General features: G+C 40.5%; 1 protein-coding gene across 2 annotated transcripts in view; it reads left to right on the plus strand.

The window, feature by feature from the left end:
* EPG5 (ectopic P-granules autophagy protein 5 homolog) overlaps positions 1-17,339 on the plus strand; it is a 54,795-nt gene that overhangs the window by 22,813 nt on the left and 14,643 nt on the right. For both annotated transcript variants that reach the window (XM_038124328.1, XM_038124329.1), the window contains exons 17-31: positions 1,364-1,504; positions 1,904-2,048; positions 2,855-3,052; positions 3,773-3,883; positions 4,690-4,809; positions 6,226-6,392; positions 6,584-6,808; positions 8,657-8,780; positions 9,673-9,814; positions 10,905-11,076; positions 12,259-12,421; positions 13,039-13,181; positions 14,452-14,608; positions 15,617-15,811; positions 16,766-16,979. In XM_038124328.1, the coding sequence (XP_037980256.1) occupies positions 1,364-1,504; positions 1,904-2,048; positions 2,855-3,052; positions 3,773-3,883; positions 4,690-4,809; positions 6,226-6,392; positions 6,584-6,808; positions 8,657-8,780; positions 9,673-9,814; positions 10,905-11,076; positions 12,259-12,421; positions 13,039-13,181; positions 14,452-14,608; positions 15,617-15,811; positions 16,766-16,979 (2,417 nt within the window). The remainder of the gene's footprint in view (positions 1-1,363; positions 1,505-1,903; positions 2,049-2,854; positions 3,053-3,772; positions 3,884-4,689; positions 4,810-6,225; positions 6,393-6,583; positions 6,809-8,656; positions 8,781-9,672; positions 9,815-10,904; positions 11,077-12,258; positions 12,422-13,038; positions 13,182-14,451; positions 14,609-15,616; positions 15,812-16,765; positions 16,980-17,339) is intronic.

Genomic DNA, 17,339 nt, shown 5'->3' on the forward strand with positions numbered 1-17,339 from the left:
CACAGAATCCCAGAATCATTTAGGTTGGAGAAGACCTCCAAGGTTATCAAGTCCAACCTGTGACCAATCCGCACCTTGTCACCCAACCCAGAGCACTGAGTGCCATGTCATTCTTTGGACACCTCCAGGGCTGGGGAGTTCAAAAACTCCCTGAACAGCCTGTTCCAGTGCTTAATAATCCTTCTTGTGAAGAAGTTATTCCTGAATTCTTTCAAACAACATGCTATTTCCTTTATTTTGCTAGTAGTAATTTTTTTGCCTTCTGCACTTTAGGGTTCAGTCATAAGAAATAGTACTGAAACTGGAGGTTAACAGTAATTTCTCTGGACAGGAGTAATTTTGAACCACACTTACAGAAAGGATTGCTCTAGAGGTAACTTCATTTATCAGGGCAGCATCGCATTCGGAAAATAGTGAGGAGGAAAAACCCACTCACTCTGGGAATGGTAAATAAAGAGCATTATAAGAGCAGTGAACCTCTTAGCCATGACTGTGTTCCAGCACAGTCTTTTGCAGTGCTTCTAGCTGGTTTGTAGGTAAGGCTTTTGGATGTAATCAAATGTTCTTGTTTGAGGTACAGAGCCACACAAAATTTGATTAGTTCTCACCAGAACTGTTGTCCCTGAGTCTGAAGTCAGTTTTACCTGATCCCTTTGGTTATGTGCTGTGCTATTCAAGATTTTGACTAACTTGTTCTCTTTTAAGGAAACTCTTTTAAGAAATGTTAACTCTTTTAAGGAAAAAGTATCTGGCCTTTCTTCTCCTTCACCAAGGAAGGAGAAGAATCATTGCTTTGTAATCTTATCATTGTGTCACGATAAGATTATGCCATAGATACTTCAAAGCACTGGAGTAGTTGGAGACTGATATTAAGGTGTTTTGGGTTGAGAATGGAAGTTTTTCCATAACTTTGAGCATGAAATAGAAAACAGAAGAACTTCTTTAGTCTGTTCCCTTGCACCTTCTCCGCTTGGCCTTTACCCTTTTCCCTGGAGAAGGAGGCGAATTGTCCAAGTTAGGCAAGAATAGTGAGTTTAAAGTGATAGAAACTTGATGAAGACTTGCATCTCTAGTGATTTTTGGAAGATGAGACACTGATCCCCAGAAAGGGATTTGTGAAGGAAGGAGATACTTAGTAAATATTTGAGAAGGAAATACTTGGCAAATTTGTCAGCTATTGAATGACTCCTGTAGCTGAAGAAAAAAACACTCTGTATTTAGCTATTTATATTTTCAAAGATAAAGTGTAAAGTTATTAATGTATTTACATCTCAGTTAATAAAATCTAAATGAACACCTTGTCTCCCTTTCTGCTGAGAGTGAATGTGTTTTTCTTAAAATTTTTTGTTTTGTTTTCTGACAGCATCGAGAAATTCTGTGCTGAAGGGATCCCTCTTTTGGGTGTACTAGTCCAGTCTAGACATCTGAGAACAGTAGTCCATGTGCTGGATAAAATTTTACCCTTGTTTTACTCTTGCCAGTATTACCTCCTGAAGAATGAACAGTAAGCATTATGTGTTCATAATATGTTAATTTTTTAATTTTATACATTTGTTTACCTAATTTATTCATAGTTGCAGTAAAAGTTAATAATAACCTTCTGGTTTAGACACCTGACAATCTCCCAGACAAATCCTGAGTAAGATTTGGGTGCTGATGTAGATCAAGGACTGGTATTTAGTCCTGATGAGCTGCCTTGAATTACAGGCTGGTGTGGAATGTTCATACTGTGCCCAGTGTATGGCTGAACTGGAGCAGTTAAATCTGCATTGTGGTTATGAATCAAAGCCTTTCTGTATGTGTCTCACTGGTGATGCTGAGCTAATTTTAAATTATCTAGAAGCAGGCTTTCTATTTAATATACAGTAAGAGGTATTTTAATTTCATTTGTTGACATCCTTAGGTTTTTATCTTATGTGGAACTGTTCCTTCATCTGGATAGTGGAGTCCCTCAAGGAGTGACCCAGCAGGTTACCCATAAAGTGACACAGCACTTGACAGGAGTGAACTATGGAGAAAATGTTAAGCTGCTCAGTAGTATGATACAGGTAAGAAGATTATTTAAAAAAGAAAAGGGGGAGAGAGTGTTTAAAACCAAGCTTATTTGACTGAGTTAGTGTTAAAGGTTAGAAAGGATGCTGAACCTGGCAGTTCAGTCACAGAGTATCAAGCATTAGTAGTTGGGTTTGGTTTCTTGAAATGCTCCTGCTTAAACTTGCCTAAATCTGGCAATGCATGTGACACTAACAACAATATTTACCTTTCAGTCTTCTTGGAAAATTCATTTTCCCATACCAGGTCAAAACTGTTTAAAAAAGGAAATGTGAAACGCAGCACTCCTTTCTTGTCTGTGTTATTTGAGGAATGCAGGAGAGATATTAATGTTTGCAAGTTCTGCTTTTTTACCATTAATTTGGGGCCCTGGAATGGAAAAATGTTCTTGAGTTAAGGAGCAAAGTGTTTTTTTAAATGTAGAGAGGTCAAAACTCAAGGCTCTCTAACATTAGAGAGGGATAGTGGAAACAGACCTTCTCTGGGAAGGCCTTTTGCAGGAACAGCCACCTGGACTTTGGAAATAGGTGCTGTTTCTGCCTGCAGGGGTCCTGCTTAAGGCTTCTGTGTCTGTTTTTGCTGATTGCACAACGTCCTCTGCTCTCCAGGCTTCAGAATCTGCAGAAGCTTGGAGGCTGAAGATGACAAAGCTGTCCTTACTTGGATATAGAGAGTGTTGTTGTAAATTATTTAATTTAAGGATAGCCCTCAGCCTCAAGCAAGTCAAACAGTCCTCCAATAAATTCTAAAGCTTTACTCAAAGCTGCAATCTGTTGACCAGTTTCACCCTTTAATTTGTCAGACTCACATTTTCCTGAGTGACCATCCAAATGGAGTGGGGCCAGCTGCAGTCCTGGAGTTCTGGGTGCAGGTCCTCACCAGCCAGCAGCTGTGGCACAGGGACCGGGCCACGCTCTGCCTGCTGGATGACTTGTGCAAAGCTGCTTTTCAGTACAGCCAAGAGGACTGTGTGCAAAAGCTGCTTTACCAGCAGCACAAGGTAAATAAATAGCTGTGGTGTTTTGGTGTGGCTCTTGGGTAAATGGTCAGCTCATGTGTTGCACAGTTGGATTTTGATGGGAATGAATTTTCCTGAAGTGCCACAAGAACGACTGTGAAGTCCTAAGGTGGTTTGGGTTGGGAGGGACCTTTACAGCACATCCAGTTCCACTCTCCAGGGACACCTTCCACTATCCCAGTTCACTCCAAGCCCTGTCCAAACTGTTCTTCAGCACTTACAGGGATGAGGCAGCCACAGCTTCTCTGGACAGCCAGTCATGATGATGAGTGATGATGAAGTTACCTGATTTTTTTCTGAGTTAGTCAAGAAATTTTTTTTCTGAGTGGGTCAAGACTAATGAAATGTCTGATATTTTAATAATAATGATAATAACTACTACTAAAACCAGTTTGGAACACAGTTTTCATTCATGTGAGTTCTGTTGTTGTTTGTCTTCTTTGTGTTTCAAATCTTTGATGGTGTGTTTAGGACAAAAATGGAGCTCCCTCTCCTGAAAAAGCCAGACACAGTTACTTCAACAGGATTTTTTCACTGAAATAGAAAGTCCAAGCAGGCATTTCAGTGGTTCCTGGCTGAGCTGATGTTGGAAAGTAGCAACAGGAGGTGGAAAGGAACCTGGATAAAAATTGAGTGATCCACCTGTAGCTTCTAAATCACCTGGTCATGAAAAAACCCCAAATGTTTTATGTTTCTGTGCAGAATGCTTTGGGCTATCACTGTGACAAGGGTATGCTGTCTTCACTGGTCAGCTGGATCGTGGCAGGCAATATCACACCATCCTTTGTGGAGGGCAATGCCAACTCCTCTCAGGTGAGTGCCATGAGGGTGTTTTGTGATGGGAAAAGCAGCATACTGGTCTAGGGTTTGTTGTGGGGTGGGTTTTTGGGTTGATTTTTTCTTTTTTTTCCCAGTTTTCTCTCTTGGCCAGTTTTTCTTCCTGTCCTAGACTTTTCTTGTGATAAAATCCCAGTTTAGCCTAAGAGAGTGCTGGGGGTTTATCGCACTGAAAGGAACATGGATGTTTTGCACCGGGAGAGTTTTTCTATTCTGCATCCAAGAATTCATATAATAGGATTTATTAGTTAAATTTTCTTCCAATCTACTATTGTTCTTGATCTCTTAAACAGGACAAAATCTGTAAAGCCTGACTTTTCTTTCAGATCAAAATATTTAGATAAAAATATTCAGATAAAAATATTTATCTGATAAATATTTTGAATTCGAGTTGCTTTCTCTCTGCTTAAGTGAGTTCCTTATTCAAGCAAAAAGGAAAGAAAAACCTTGCAGTATCCCAGAGAGAGATGTGTAGTGCAGGTGGAAGAGGGGAGATCTTCTTTTACTGAGTTTGAGAAGGTTGTTTCCTCTAGAGCTGTCTGGGTGATTTTGTCAGATTTTGTGATTTTGTGTCTGCTTTTCCCATTCTTTCCCAAAATTGTACAAAGGGGAAGTTTGAATTTAAGGATAAAGAGATTTTGTTGTTGAGATGTGGTAGTGCTTTTTGCAACTCTGCAATGAGAATCCCTCAAACACTTACTCCTCTTAAGAAATCATCAAGCTTCCTGATCCTGCCCCTGCCATTTTGTTATCAATATTTTTCTCATTTCTGTGTTGTCCAGGTCTGGTTTGCATGGACAGTGTTAAATATGGAATCAATATTTGAAGAAGATTCACAGCTTCGCAGAGTTGTGGAGGGGGAGCTGGTTATCAATGCTTTAACTCCTGATCAAGCTTTGAAGGTGAGAGAACTGTCATCTCTTGTCATTAAAATTAGAGAGAACTGCTGGAGAAAAGTGTTCCCGTGTATAATTTAGTTTTTCTTTTATGTACTACTTTCTTACTAGGTTAAATGTATAAATAACACTTTACTTAGCTGTGCAGGAGCAAATATACTGCAGGGAAATTTTCATTGACTTTTGAGTGTATTTGAGTTCTTTTACATTTAAATCTACAATGGAAATACCTGATTATATCAATATTTACAGAAAGCTAATTTGTGCTTTTGTATAATTTTCTGGATCATCTAAGTGCCTCACAACCTTCAGTGGATCTATTCTATACCCCTGATATAGGGAGTTCTTATTTTTCAGGTGGGAAAATGTGTCTGTATTTCAAACAGATGATTTCTCAGATGACCTAAATTGTGCAGAAGACTGGCCTTTACATTTCTCTGTTTCCTGAATTATTTTCCAAGTCTTTCAAAATTATTTAGGTCTCTCCTTTAACAAGGCACTTAATCACCTGTACTTCGGGCTACATTACAGCCTTTTCCAGCTTCTTTGCCCAAATTCAGTTAGAAATTCTGGAGGGGAAGCAAGTGGAAACCAAAGCTGTCCATTCTCAAAGTGTAACTTTTGGCCCATCCTCTGTCTCAGCTGTTTCAGTGTGTTTCAGTGAAGGAGGTGGCTCTGTGAAAATAGGTTTGTTTGGCCATGTCAAGTACATGTGTTGCATTCTTGGAGCTGGTCTGGAGAGCATTTGTTCTTTGGCTTGCATGTCTTGATTTAGCTGGAAAACAAAAAGAGTGTGGGTAGTGTCTGGAAAAGAGGTTTGGTGGTAGGGATGAGGAAGTGCCAGGGATTGCTCCCAGTCTTGGGAACTCAGAAAAGCCTCCCATTCCCCTGCTTCAGGCACAGTCCAGGGGAGCTTGGAGTGGGACTGTTTAATGATTTAGTGGGTCTGTGGTGTTGCTAAGATGGGGTGCTGCTACTCATAGTTTGCTTTGTTTTTGTTCTGCTTTTGCTTTTGTGTTCCTTCATCACATTAGTTGTGCTGTGCATTTTGAATTTTCACTAGAGCTGTATTGAATGTGATCTGGAAGAAGCTGGAGGAAGTAGCATACTGGAGATCTAAACCAGGGACATCTCTTTCTGTGAGGAAGAACAGTAATTAACTGTAATTAACACCAGGGCCCATATGTTTGCCTTGTGTCAGAGCCATCACGCTGGGGGTTTGTAAGCATCAGAGATGTAGGTCTGCTCTCCAGCAGAACTGTGAGATGGGCAGCTCATCCTTCAAGGCCTGTAACAGATGTGTGACTGCTTCCAGAGTTTTCTCCTCTGTAATTACCAAGTGTTCACACTGTGTTAATCTGCTCAGTTAACCTGTGACAGCCTGTTACAGCACCACACTGTCTGGAAATGTTGTTTCTGCAGAAAGCCCAGACCCAGCTGAAGCTGCCCATCGTCCCTTCCCTCCAGAGGCTCATGATTTACCGCTGGGCTCACCAGGCCCTTGCTACCCCTGCAGATCACCCTCTCATGCCACTGGTCTGGCAGAAATTCTTCCTCCTGTACCTTCACCGACCAGGACCACAGTATGGGTGAGTCTGACCTGCTCCAGCAGATTATCAAGGACTAATTAAGTGCACAGCCAGTGAGAGTCAGTGCATTACACTGACTGCTCCCATAAGCAGTGGGTACCAGCAGGTTCTCTGGTGAGCCAATTTGTCTGCAGAGATGCTGATTTGACATTTGCAAAAAGACTTAGTTACGCTTTTTTGTTCATTTTTAGATTACCTGTAGATGGCTGTATTGGAAGACGCTTTTTTCAGAGTGCAGCTCATGTTAACTTGCTAAATGAGATGAAGCAGCGGCTGACAGAGGTGGCAGACTTCCACCACGCTGCCAGTAAAGCACTGAGAGTGGAGAGTCCTGAGGGCAGTGACAGGTCACCAGAGAAGGCCAGCTGCTCACCTGATTACCTGACTTCACCTGAGCTGCATAAGGAACTTGTCAGGTAAAAAAAAAATAAAAGCCTGCCCAGTTCCACCCTAATCAATGTAACTGCCTGAGTAACTGCTACAGCACAGTCGTGGCTGTGTGAAGAATGAAGGGATGTGACCTTAGATGTACTGCAGGCACATACTAAAAGCATAAAATCATAGACATTCAGATTTGAGAAGGCCTTTTAAGATCATCAAGTCCAGCACTTAACCCAGAACTGTCAAGACCACCACTAACCCATGTCCCCAAGTGTATAGTTGGGCTCAAATCCATCCCTCTCTTTGCATAACTTGTTTAGTTTGAGAGGTGGATGGTTTTACTACTAAAAATAAAACATTGTTGATAGGTTTGTCACTCCCTTTAGGGAAAGAGCTTTGCTTTTTAATGAATGGTAGCCCCATGCTGGCAAAATATTTATTATTTAGGCATATCTGTACTCATATGTACATCACTAGCTATAAATGTAGAAGGCTAGTTGTATATGTTTGTCACAGCCCAGAGCCTGAATTTATGTCTGAGTTAGATTACTTCATCAGATAATTTACTGTTGTCTTCAGCACATGGTTCAAGCAGTTTGCTTGGTTAGCAAACCTAAAAGTAAGCTCTGGCAAGTTTGTTTGGTAACACCTGAAAAATGGTAAATCTGCTTACCAAAACCTCGCCACAGGACTTGCTTTTTGTCTTGGAGTAGGCTGAGGAGGGAGACACAGTCACTCACTGCTATTCAGCTGGTGAATGCCCGCTTCTGCGAGGGATAGCAGCTCCTAAGAGATATCTATACCTCATGTACACTAAATCTGAGGAAGTATGTGAATATTGCTAGGACATAGTTGAAAGGATTATTTGAAATGCCTGAAAAGAGTCCCTTGTTCACGGGCCTTAGACGTGTGGAATCTGAGCTCCTGCTCAGTGCTCCCCTCAGCAGTCAGTAGGTACTGTACAAACAAACGAGGGAGATCATAAATCCCACTTGATTGTCTGTGAAAAATTATCCAGAGATGGTCACAGGGTGAACTTGATTAATATTTTCAGTCTTTGATTTCAAATAAGTTTCCTGCTCCAGCAGAAAACCAGAGTACTCTATGCCCAAATAAATCTTGTACTCAGGAAGTTTAATGACCTGTCTAGTTTCCTAGACAGGAGGGAAATTATTGGTAGGGTTTATAGGGGCTGATTCTTGGAGTTGGTGTACTTCCATTTTTTCACCGGTGACACTGATGAAGGAAGCAGGAGTTTTCTAGTGATATTTAATACCACAGTGTGAGGATTTAATGCCATTCTAGTGCTTCCTTGTCAGGAAGGCTTGGATCGTGTGACTGTGAAAATGGCAGCGGTTGGGGGAATGGTGTCAGCTGAAAAAAAAGGTGTATTTATGTTAAAGATTTAAGAAAGAAGGAAGTGAGAATGAACTAGTCATGAATGAAACTCTGAAAAGAAATTAAAAGATGTGACTTAACTCAGGCATGACTTTTTGGAGCAGGCACTGCAGAGAGGTTGTGGGGTTAGAAGCTGAACATGCTGACGTGTACTCTGTTTATTCTGTTGGTCTTCTGCATGGGATTGTGGTGATACTTTCTGACATAAGAGACTATTCCAGTCCTGGGTCTTATGCTAGTTTGCATAAATATTTTCCTTTTCAGAATTTATCCTCTTACTCTTTGTTGCTGTCCTTCATATTTTTCTAAGTACCTCCTTTCCACTGTGGGTCTTTAACTTGGCAGAAATTGAGTGAAAATGCATCTGAAATATCTTTTTTTAACCATGCCACCTTGTAGCATTATTTGTTGCACTAATTCTAACTTCCAAACAATCAAATTCACACTGATTTTTTTTTTCTTATTTTCTTTTTTTTTCCCCTCAGGCTTTGTAATGTTTTAATTTTGTGGTTGGAAGAAGAGAGTTTCCAGAAAGGAGATACATACATTCCCTCTTTACCAAAGCAGTATGATGCACATAGACTTGCTAAAGTCATGCAGAATCAACAGGTACGTTGCTAATAACACTGAAAATCTGAAATCTAAAGTCCACTTGCTAAAATGAGTCTTTGAAATCAGTGAGAGAGTTGTGTTACTGGTCTTTAATACACATACAGCATGTATGATGCCTTCATGGCTCTAAGCTTTTCCCTAAAATCCTGTGCTATCCCATACTGCCTTCCTCTATGTTTGAAGGAAGACTCAAATGTAGATTCCTTGCATATCTGTCATTTCTTGCAACACAATCCTTTTTCTGTACTGCTCTGTAATTCTTTTAATGTTCTAAGTTAGTATTAGAGGATTATTTAAGTTGCAGCTTTAAATAACAAAAGACTGGAAGCCAAAACCTGCTTGTGTTGCTAGTCTGTAAAATGTCAGGTACAAGTATAAGTTAGTGAGTGTGTGTTATTCTATTCTTCAATTATTCTTCTATTATTCTGTTCTTCAAGCCTCAAGACTTTATTTTGGAAGGGCATTTCCTTATACTTGCTTTTTCAATCCTCCAGTATATATGACGACTGGAAATGCAGCCTACTTTAATCTGGCTGCAGTTCATCATGGCATGATGTTTTAGACTGTCTTGGTCTCTTGTATTCCCTTTTTAGGAGCAGAATTTTAATAATCTGTCTTTCTCTTTGTCTGTTATGTGTTAGAAGTTATACCATGTGTCAGGTTTCATCTCTAAGTGTCACAAATGCTTTTCAGTAGATATCTATATAGGTAATAAAAATAGTTCAGTGTTTTTCTTCAGTTTAGTTTTTTTGCCCTTAATAATAAATTTCCTGACTTAAAACTGCAGGTTATGTGTTTTATAATCTTGCTTTAGTTCCCCAGCTACTAGAATGAGTAGACAGCACATGGACCAAAATGGGGATGATAATTTCATTATTTTGTGCCCCAGGATCTGTGGATGGAGTATGTCAATGTGGAACTCATTCACCATGAGTTTCAGGAAGCTCTGAACCTTTGGATGCAGGCTCAGCTTGAATCACATCCAACCTGTGCTTCTGCAGGGGAAACAGATTTCACCAATCCTTTGTCAGGTAAGAGATAAAAATACTGTTAAGGAAACCGCACCTTGAAGAATTACTGGGATGTCAAAGCCCTGATTTGTTCAGGAGCTTGATGATGCCTGTCAATAAAGATACTAATATGGTTTGTTTTCTGTGGGTACAATATTTTCCATGGAGTTGCCATGGTTTCTCACTAAGATTTTCATGTGAGAGGCTGACATTGATACTTTTTGGCTTCAAGTTTGCCATGCCACGGAGCAGAACTAGAGCATCGTGGGTGAGCTCCCCAAAATTTCCTCTATACAGAGCGTGCTCCAGGCATTTTCCCAAAATTTAGAGAGAGACAGGTGAAAGCAAAGGTAAAACCAGCTGTAATTGAAAACATATTGTCTCTGGGGCTTTTTTTACTTTAGTTTAGCTAGTTAGTTTGTTTGTTTTTTGTGTTGTTTTTCCCTGTGTGTTTCCCCTGGAATTTTGGCATAGTGAAAGGGTTGTTCTAGCACAGAAGGTGTGGTAGTCATAGCTGGTACATTAAGGACATTGAGAGATTGGGTTTGATTGGGGAGAGATTGGGGCTGATCCAAAGAAGAAGAAGAAGAAGGAGTGAGGGAATAGAAGGGAACTGGAATAGTTTCATAACTGTTTGGACAAAGAAACTGAATTGAAATCAGCAGCAGGTGAGGGCTGACCCAGAGAGAGGCTGTGCTCTGAGAAGGAATGGACACTGACAAGACTACTGGTGAGGATCAGTTTAGGGAAAGGAAGATGAATTTTGCATAGAATTTTGTCTGTGTGTGTGTGTCAGATGAGTAAAATGAGTGTCAGATGAGTGACAGGAAAACTGGAAGATAGGAATGTTTGGGGAAAACAAATCAGTGGGTCTTTTGATTCTAATCTATGTGTGATGGAAGAGCTGGTTATGAAAATTAGCTGAGTGAAATGTAGTTTGACAAAAATAAGAATCTTAGTTGAGTGATTTTTCTTTAAAGGGGGAAACCTGAGAAATATTTGCCTGCAGTTAAAAATGCTTCATGCAAAAAAATGAAAATTTTTGTTCAGTTTCTCCTAAACTTTTCTTATTGACCAAACCTGCTTTTTTAAAAAAAAAAATTTTTTGTAGCCAAAGTGAGGATCATGAATAATTTGAAGAAGCTTGATACTCCCAAGCCCCCTCTGCCTCTGCAGACGATGAAAGCTCCTGTGCCAGTGATTTCCTCTGCCACTCTGGTGAGCCAGAAAGACGCGATCCAACTCATACGCAGGGACCTGAACATCTTGCAGCAGCACGCCAAGTGAGTCATGTCTGTGCTCCTTGTGTCTCTCCAGTGGGTCCAGCAGTGCCTTAAAATTGTCATGGAGTCACAGAATGGCCTGGGTTGGGAGGCACCTTAAAGCTCACCCCATCTAACCCCTGCCATCGCCAGGGACACCTTCCACTGTCCCAGGCTGCTCCAAGCCCTGTCCAGCCTGGCCTTGAACACTGCCAGGGATCCAGGGACAGCCACAGCTGCTCTGGGAAACCTGTGCCAGGGCCTGCCCAACCTCACAGGGAACAATTCCTTCCTAAACACACCCTTCACAGCAGCCTCATTTGTGGGGTTAGCACAAGATTGCCTGCTTCTTGTCCCATTTGTTTCCTCTTTCTTCTGATCTATCAGGTTATTATTCTACTTCTTCAACTGACATAAGAGTGCACAAATCTTACCTAATGACTGAGATTACATCAGATGGCATCTAATTTACTTTCTCATTTGGCATATTGCCTGATCTAAAGCCTCCTTTTAGGCTAGATTTGTTCACAATGAGTTATTTAATCCTTTTGCACTAAGGTAGTAGTAGTTGCAATGTGAAGCACCCAGGAGAGAAATCTGATTTCTGGTTCTGCTAGCTTTGTGAATGAAAGAGACTTTCTGTTTTAATATTCCAACTCAGATAATCCAGCTGAATTGTTTTCAGTCACAACTGGTCAATCTGTAGCTGTTCTTACCTAGTATAGTAATTTAATGACAATATTTTGAACCATAACAAAAGCTCCTACACCCATGAGAGGCTGTGTCTAAACAATTCCACTATCAAATTTAGGTGGGTTCTCTTTTTTTCTGTTTTCTGATATGTTTTGTTTTGTTTTTATTTTGGTTTGGTGGAAAATTGCATTTCCTGTAGAGATTATTCTGTTCAGTTTCCTTCCAGGTTGTCCTATCAAGTAATTCAGAAGAACTCACACATACTTGAGTAGTTTTGTTCTTAGGAATCTATGAATCTGGGGTTTTTTTTGTTTTTTTTTTCTTTTTTTACTTTGAAGTGCTATTACTTTGAAGTTTTAGCTCAATTCTTTTAATAACCTTTTATGTTTTCCCAGAAAGTGTCATGAGTCTTTGTACAGCACATTAAATTGAAGTCTGCTCCCTTATAAATTCTCAGCATTGCTGTCTTCAGGAAAGATTTTGGTAATTTTATTAATAAATGCCTTTCAGAACTGCAGCTCTCTGGGAGTCTCAGCATGTTGCTCTGAACAGTGAGATCCTGGACACGGTGCCCAAGCTGTATGTCAACAGGGAGGAGCAGATCACCCTCCGCCTGGAGTGCCGGGGAACTTCAAATAAAGGCTGCCAGGGAGCAGCTCAGCTCACCATCCAGGTCAGAGGCACAGCACCACCTCTGTTTTGGGGCTGGTGAACATAGAGGATGAGTGTGAAATGGCTGGATTATTATAAAAATGGTAGCATTTGACTGAATAGGTCTACTCACATACTAGTGATCTGAAACAACTTGTGTAATGCTCAAAAGGAGAGGCAGATCAACAGCTGAAAAATTAGTTATTGCATAATTTGTTTTGCTCGTGGCATCCATTCTAAACTGCTTCCCAGTGTATGGATGTGGGAATTTGCTTGCTGATAGAAATAGAAGAATGAAAATGTTTATGGAAATACTCCCATGTTGCTTAGTAAATTAATTTTTTGATCCCCTCTAAGTTTCAGTCCCTGTGGATTAAAAGCCTTAGATAAAAGACATGAATTCTATTAGTGTGTGTGATAATTAATTAGGAATATGACCAAGGATGTGTGCTTGGGCACGATGTACTAAATCTGATGAAAGCTCTCAGGGGGAAAGCCATCCAAATTCGGGGGAAAGCCATCCAAATTCAGAGTTCTCTGACTGGACTTTGCTTCGTTTTTGGAAATAGCTGCAACATGGAAGACTTCCAGCAAAACCATGTTAATTTTGCAATGAATGTGTGTCTTTTTGTCATTTAGTTTGAAGGGAAGCACAAAAATGAAGCTGTGGGCCAGCAGCTTCATGCTTTGCGTAAAGAAGTGAGACAGCTGCAGGCAGAAGCCATGAAGCCACCTTCCCTGGGTGTTGTGGAAGCAGCTGTACACGTGGAGAATTTCATAACGTAGGTTGTTCAGATGCTGCTCTGGGTAGTGGTGTTTGTACTTCCATTTTGGTGTGTTAGAGTTAAAATGGGGAACCTGTTTGGGTGTTATTCCTCATGCTCATCAACTTGGGCCAGCAACAGAGCTGGAATCCTGAGACCTGTGTGTTTGTGACACAGTCATTCTTATTATCAGAGGGGTCACTCAGACTCAGCAGGTCACACAGTATTTTGTTGTACTTCTGTTTATTGTTTTCTACTTCTTTTTATTGTTCTGTGCATTATAATAGCCCTCCTAATCCTTTGAAAGGACACTGAGTGATGACAAGGATGCTGTGCTAAACTTCAGGAAGTGGCAAACTTGTACCACAGCTGTCTCAGCCACAGGATAAATTACATTATGTGAATATGACTCTCATCATATGGTTTTTTTTCATTATAGTGCAGGACATAAATCTTTAATAGAGTGCTAAAATTTGAAATAGTTTTTCATTAGGTGAAACAAAATGGTGCAGTGAAAGCTGGCTAGATAATACCACTTTTTGGGTGGTGGGTATGAATGAAATGGGTCATCCAAGGCCCTCTTCCTCACTTCTACAGTTCATCCCAGAGGTCCACTTTAGCAACTTTATCCTCAATCTTCCAGATTTCTGCTGGGATTCTCTTAGTGTAACTGGTTTACTATAGAGTGTAATGATTGTACAAGTAAAAGGATTTGTGTTCTACTTCTACTTGTTCATTCTTGATCACTAATCTGAAAAATTCTGTGGATGAGCTAGTTCTTGGGATTTATGTCTGTGGAATTGCATCTTATTCACCTGTTTCAATTCAGATTTAGTGAAGACAGGGGTTTGGTCTCAATGAAACATTTACTTGGCAGTGCACAAGAAAAGATTGATTCTGTTTTAATTCTTTTTATTGTTGAGCTTGTGAAATAAAATGGGGTAGTTTTTCTTGCAAAACAAAGGCAGTTGAGATGCTGTCAGAATATGAGGAATACATGATTAAAGGGAGAAATAATCCATTGGAACTATGCTTTGGAAATCTTTCGTGTTCACTTTCTGACTCTGATTATGGAGACTTTCTATGGTTTGGAAGTATCCATTTCTGGCAGCAAAATTGCATGAGCTAAATCTGTGTCTTTTCAGTCTGGATATGAAAAGGAGGGATGCTCAGGGAGTATCACAAATACTTATCTCAAGGCTATATATTGGCAAGAAACCTTTATTTATTGTCACAGGTTATTTTCCATATGTAAATTTAATTTGTCTTGTTAACTTAATTTTTTTAGGGCCCTGATAAATATCTACAAGGTGCAGCCTATGCCTGCAATCAAGAAAGTTGGAATTGGTTTGTTTTTTACATTGGTGGAATACGTGTGTGATGAAACCCAACGTAATCCTCCCACAAGACAGTTCTTCACATCCTGCATTGAGATTCTTGGCCAAGTGAGTTTATTTCTTGAATATGAAAATATTTTCTAGATTTTTAAAGTTTGATTTTTGGTGCTTATTCTTGCCAATTTCACTGCTGTTAATGGGGGGATGGAGGTCATAGACATGTTAAGAAGCCTTAAAGTTAATTTCTGAGCTTCTATCCTGTTTTGTTTTCAGCTAATGGTGTAATGTGCACAGTCTTTAGGAGAGGTGAAGCTTTTATTTAAGCAAAATAAAATCTTGCTCTGAGGTGCTCTGCTTAGTGTTAATAAATAGTCATTTTATTAGTTAAATGCTGGAGTTCTGGGCAGGTAACTAAGGTTTGGATACTTTCAGTTCATAGTAAGAAGTGTGTTTCAGCATCGACTTTGCTTTTACCTGTTGCTTTCTGGTTGATGCACATCTTGTCAACCTCTGTATTTAGACACCTTTCTTCTACAGCCTTGCAGGGTTCTCTGTCTAGTGAGTTATATCAGAGGTTTGCTGGTAGAGAAGACAAGTGCTTGGTGGTGCTGGTAATGTTTGCTCTGTTTCTGCTCTGTGAAAAATCATTAGCCTCTGCTTTGGGTCCAGATACTTACTTTTATCTTAAATATAGCTTATTCCAGTGTGCAGCTGTCCTTGAGCACCTCTAACTGTGGAAGTACTGAGAACTTCTTCACAGTTGTGATTCTGTTAATTTTTCCTATTATCAAGCAGGGATGGTGAAATCAGGATTCATTTTCTTATGCTATTCTATCAGAAAAAATGGTATTTCTGGGTATTTTAGTCAACATGTGTTATCACAAATGCTGGTCTAAAGTGAGCTAGGAAGACATGTTTGTTTTGTGTTATATCTTGTGGAATAACAGCATTTAGTTGATGTTAGTCTTACAATCTCAGTCTCTTGTTTTTGAGAAAAACTTCCCTTTTTATAAAAGGACCAAAACTGTGAGTGTCTCAACAACAAGCTTAAGAGGTGTATTTTCTAGCTGACTGATATTTGGCTGTTATTTTTCCTACCATTCCCACTTTTCTCAGGTGTTCATCAGTGGGACCAAATCAGAGTGCAAGCGCCTGCTCCAGACCATCCTGCAGAATCGGAGGCTCTGTACTCTCCTTTCTCCTTACTTCACTCCTGTAGCCTCTCCCAGTGAATTTGTGACTTTATATGAAAAAGTCGTGGCCTTTCTGAGTGAGGATAACAGCGATGTTGTCTTCATGCTGCTGACAAAGGTGAAGTCTGGTCTGTGGGTGTTCTTTGCCTAAAGGCCATGTCCTTGAGCTAAAGAGGAAAGAGGTGCAAATCTGGTGCTTTGAAATAGCATCGACAGGTTCTGTAGAGCTGTGTTGGTCATATTGAATGGTAAGTGTTACATTTAAGCTCAAGAGGGGTGGGAGTCAAAAGGAAATAGCTTATGTAGCCTTTTCTAGCCCAGATGGTATCAGTTTATGCTTCCTTGGGTTCACTGCTGAAATTAAAACCATCTCTTCATGACTTCTTCTGGCTGGTATCTCTGCAAAGGAATTCATTACAATAGCCAGTGAATGCCAGGTATCTAACAATCAAAACAAAATTTGGGACAGCGTCTGTGTTTTCCAGCTCTGTTTGGCACTCGTGTCCTTCCTGCCTGTCTGAAAACAGAGTAAGGTAATAGCAAGATGTGATTTGCACATATCCTGTCACTCATGATACTGCCAGTGGAGAAATTAGTGTGACTTGGCCTTTGATACTGCTCTGATTCTCCTCTTCAGTTACAGGGAGGCAGCTGGGAGCAGCAGGCAGTGTGTCCTGGGCAGGACTCTGAGCTGTCCATGGTGGCAGTATTGGCCCTGCTAACCAAGGTCCAAGCAGGTGCTCAAGGGCTACAAAAGCTTTGCTCCTCTTTCTGAAAATGTATGGACAGTGGGCATCTGTCCAGTTTAATGCTTGTGTGGAAACTCAGACACATCTTTATGAATCTGAGCCCCTTGGCCTAGGGCTTTTCTAGAGGCTTTTGCAGTATGCTAAATCATAGCTTTTGGAGAGTGAGGTTTGGAGGTCGGGCTAACAGGATGCAAATTCATGCAGTTTTTCTTAGATACATAAAAATACCATGTTTTAACTTCCCTGGTGACTTCTCCCTCCTCCCAAAGGTGGTGTGTCTATTGAATCTCCTGCTCACAAATGCTCCCTGTGCTCTGTTGTAGTTCGACCTGACGCAGTGGTTGAGCGTGGCCAAGCCGCCTCTCTCGGAGCGTACCCAGCTCCTGGAGTCCATTCACTTGGCTCTCAATGCATGTGGCCTGGAACCTGAAGAAGATATTTTAATGCCATTTAATATCTTCTGCAAGCATTGGACTAACCTTCTCCTGTATCAGTTCCCTGATCACTACAGTGATTTCTTAAGGTTGTTTGTGCAAAGTGAGTATCTGAGGTGCATCCTAAGCCTTTGTGCAGAACCTTTCTGGCTTAAAAATATGAACCCTGTGCAGTAGAGTTAAACTGCAGAATGATTTACACCTCCTTAGTTTTCTACCTAGGGCATTTTTGTGTGCCTTGCTATGTAATGTGGTTTTTTTAGACATACTGTATTTCTTCTGTGGGTCAAGGTGCACACATCAGTGGCAACAGATTTTCAGCCCATGTAACAGGAGAAGGATGGAGTAGAGTCTTCTGTTAATGGAGGCAACTATTAATGATAGTTAATATCCATGGTTATTCCATGGTCTGTAATGCAGAACCCTTGTTTTTGATTACCCTTCAATATCAGGTGGAGAGCTG

The sequence above is a fragment of the Motacilla alba genome, chromosome Z, assembly GCF_015832195.1.
Source record: "Motacilla alba alba isolate MOTALB_02 chromosome Z, Motacilla_alba_V1.0_pri, whole genome shotgun sequence".
NCBI classification, from domain to species: domain Eukaryota; kingdom Metazoa; phylum Chordata; class Aves; order Passeriformes; family Motacillidae; genus Motacilla; species Motacilla alba.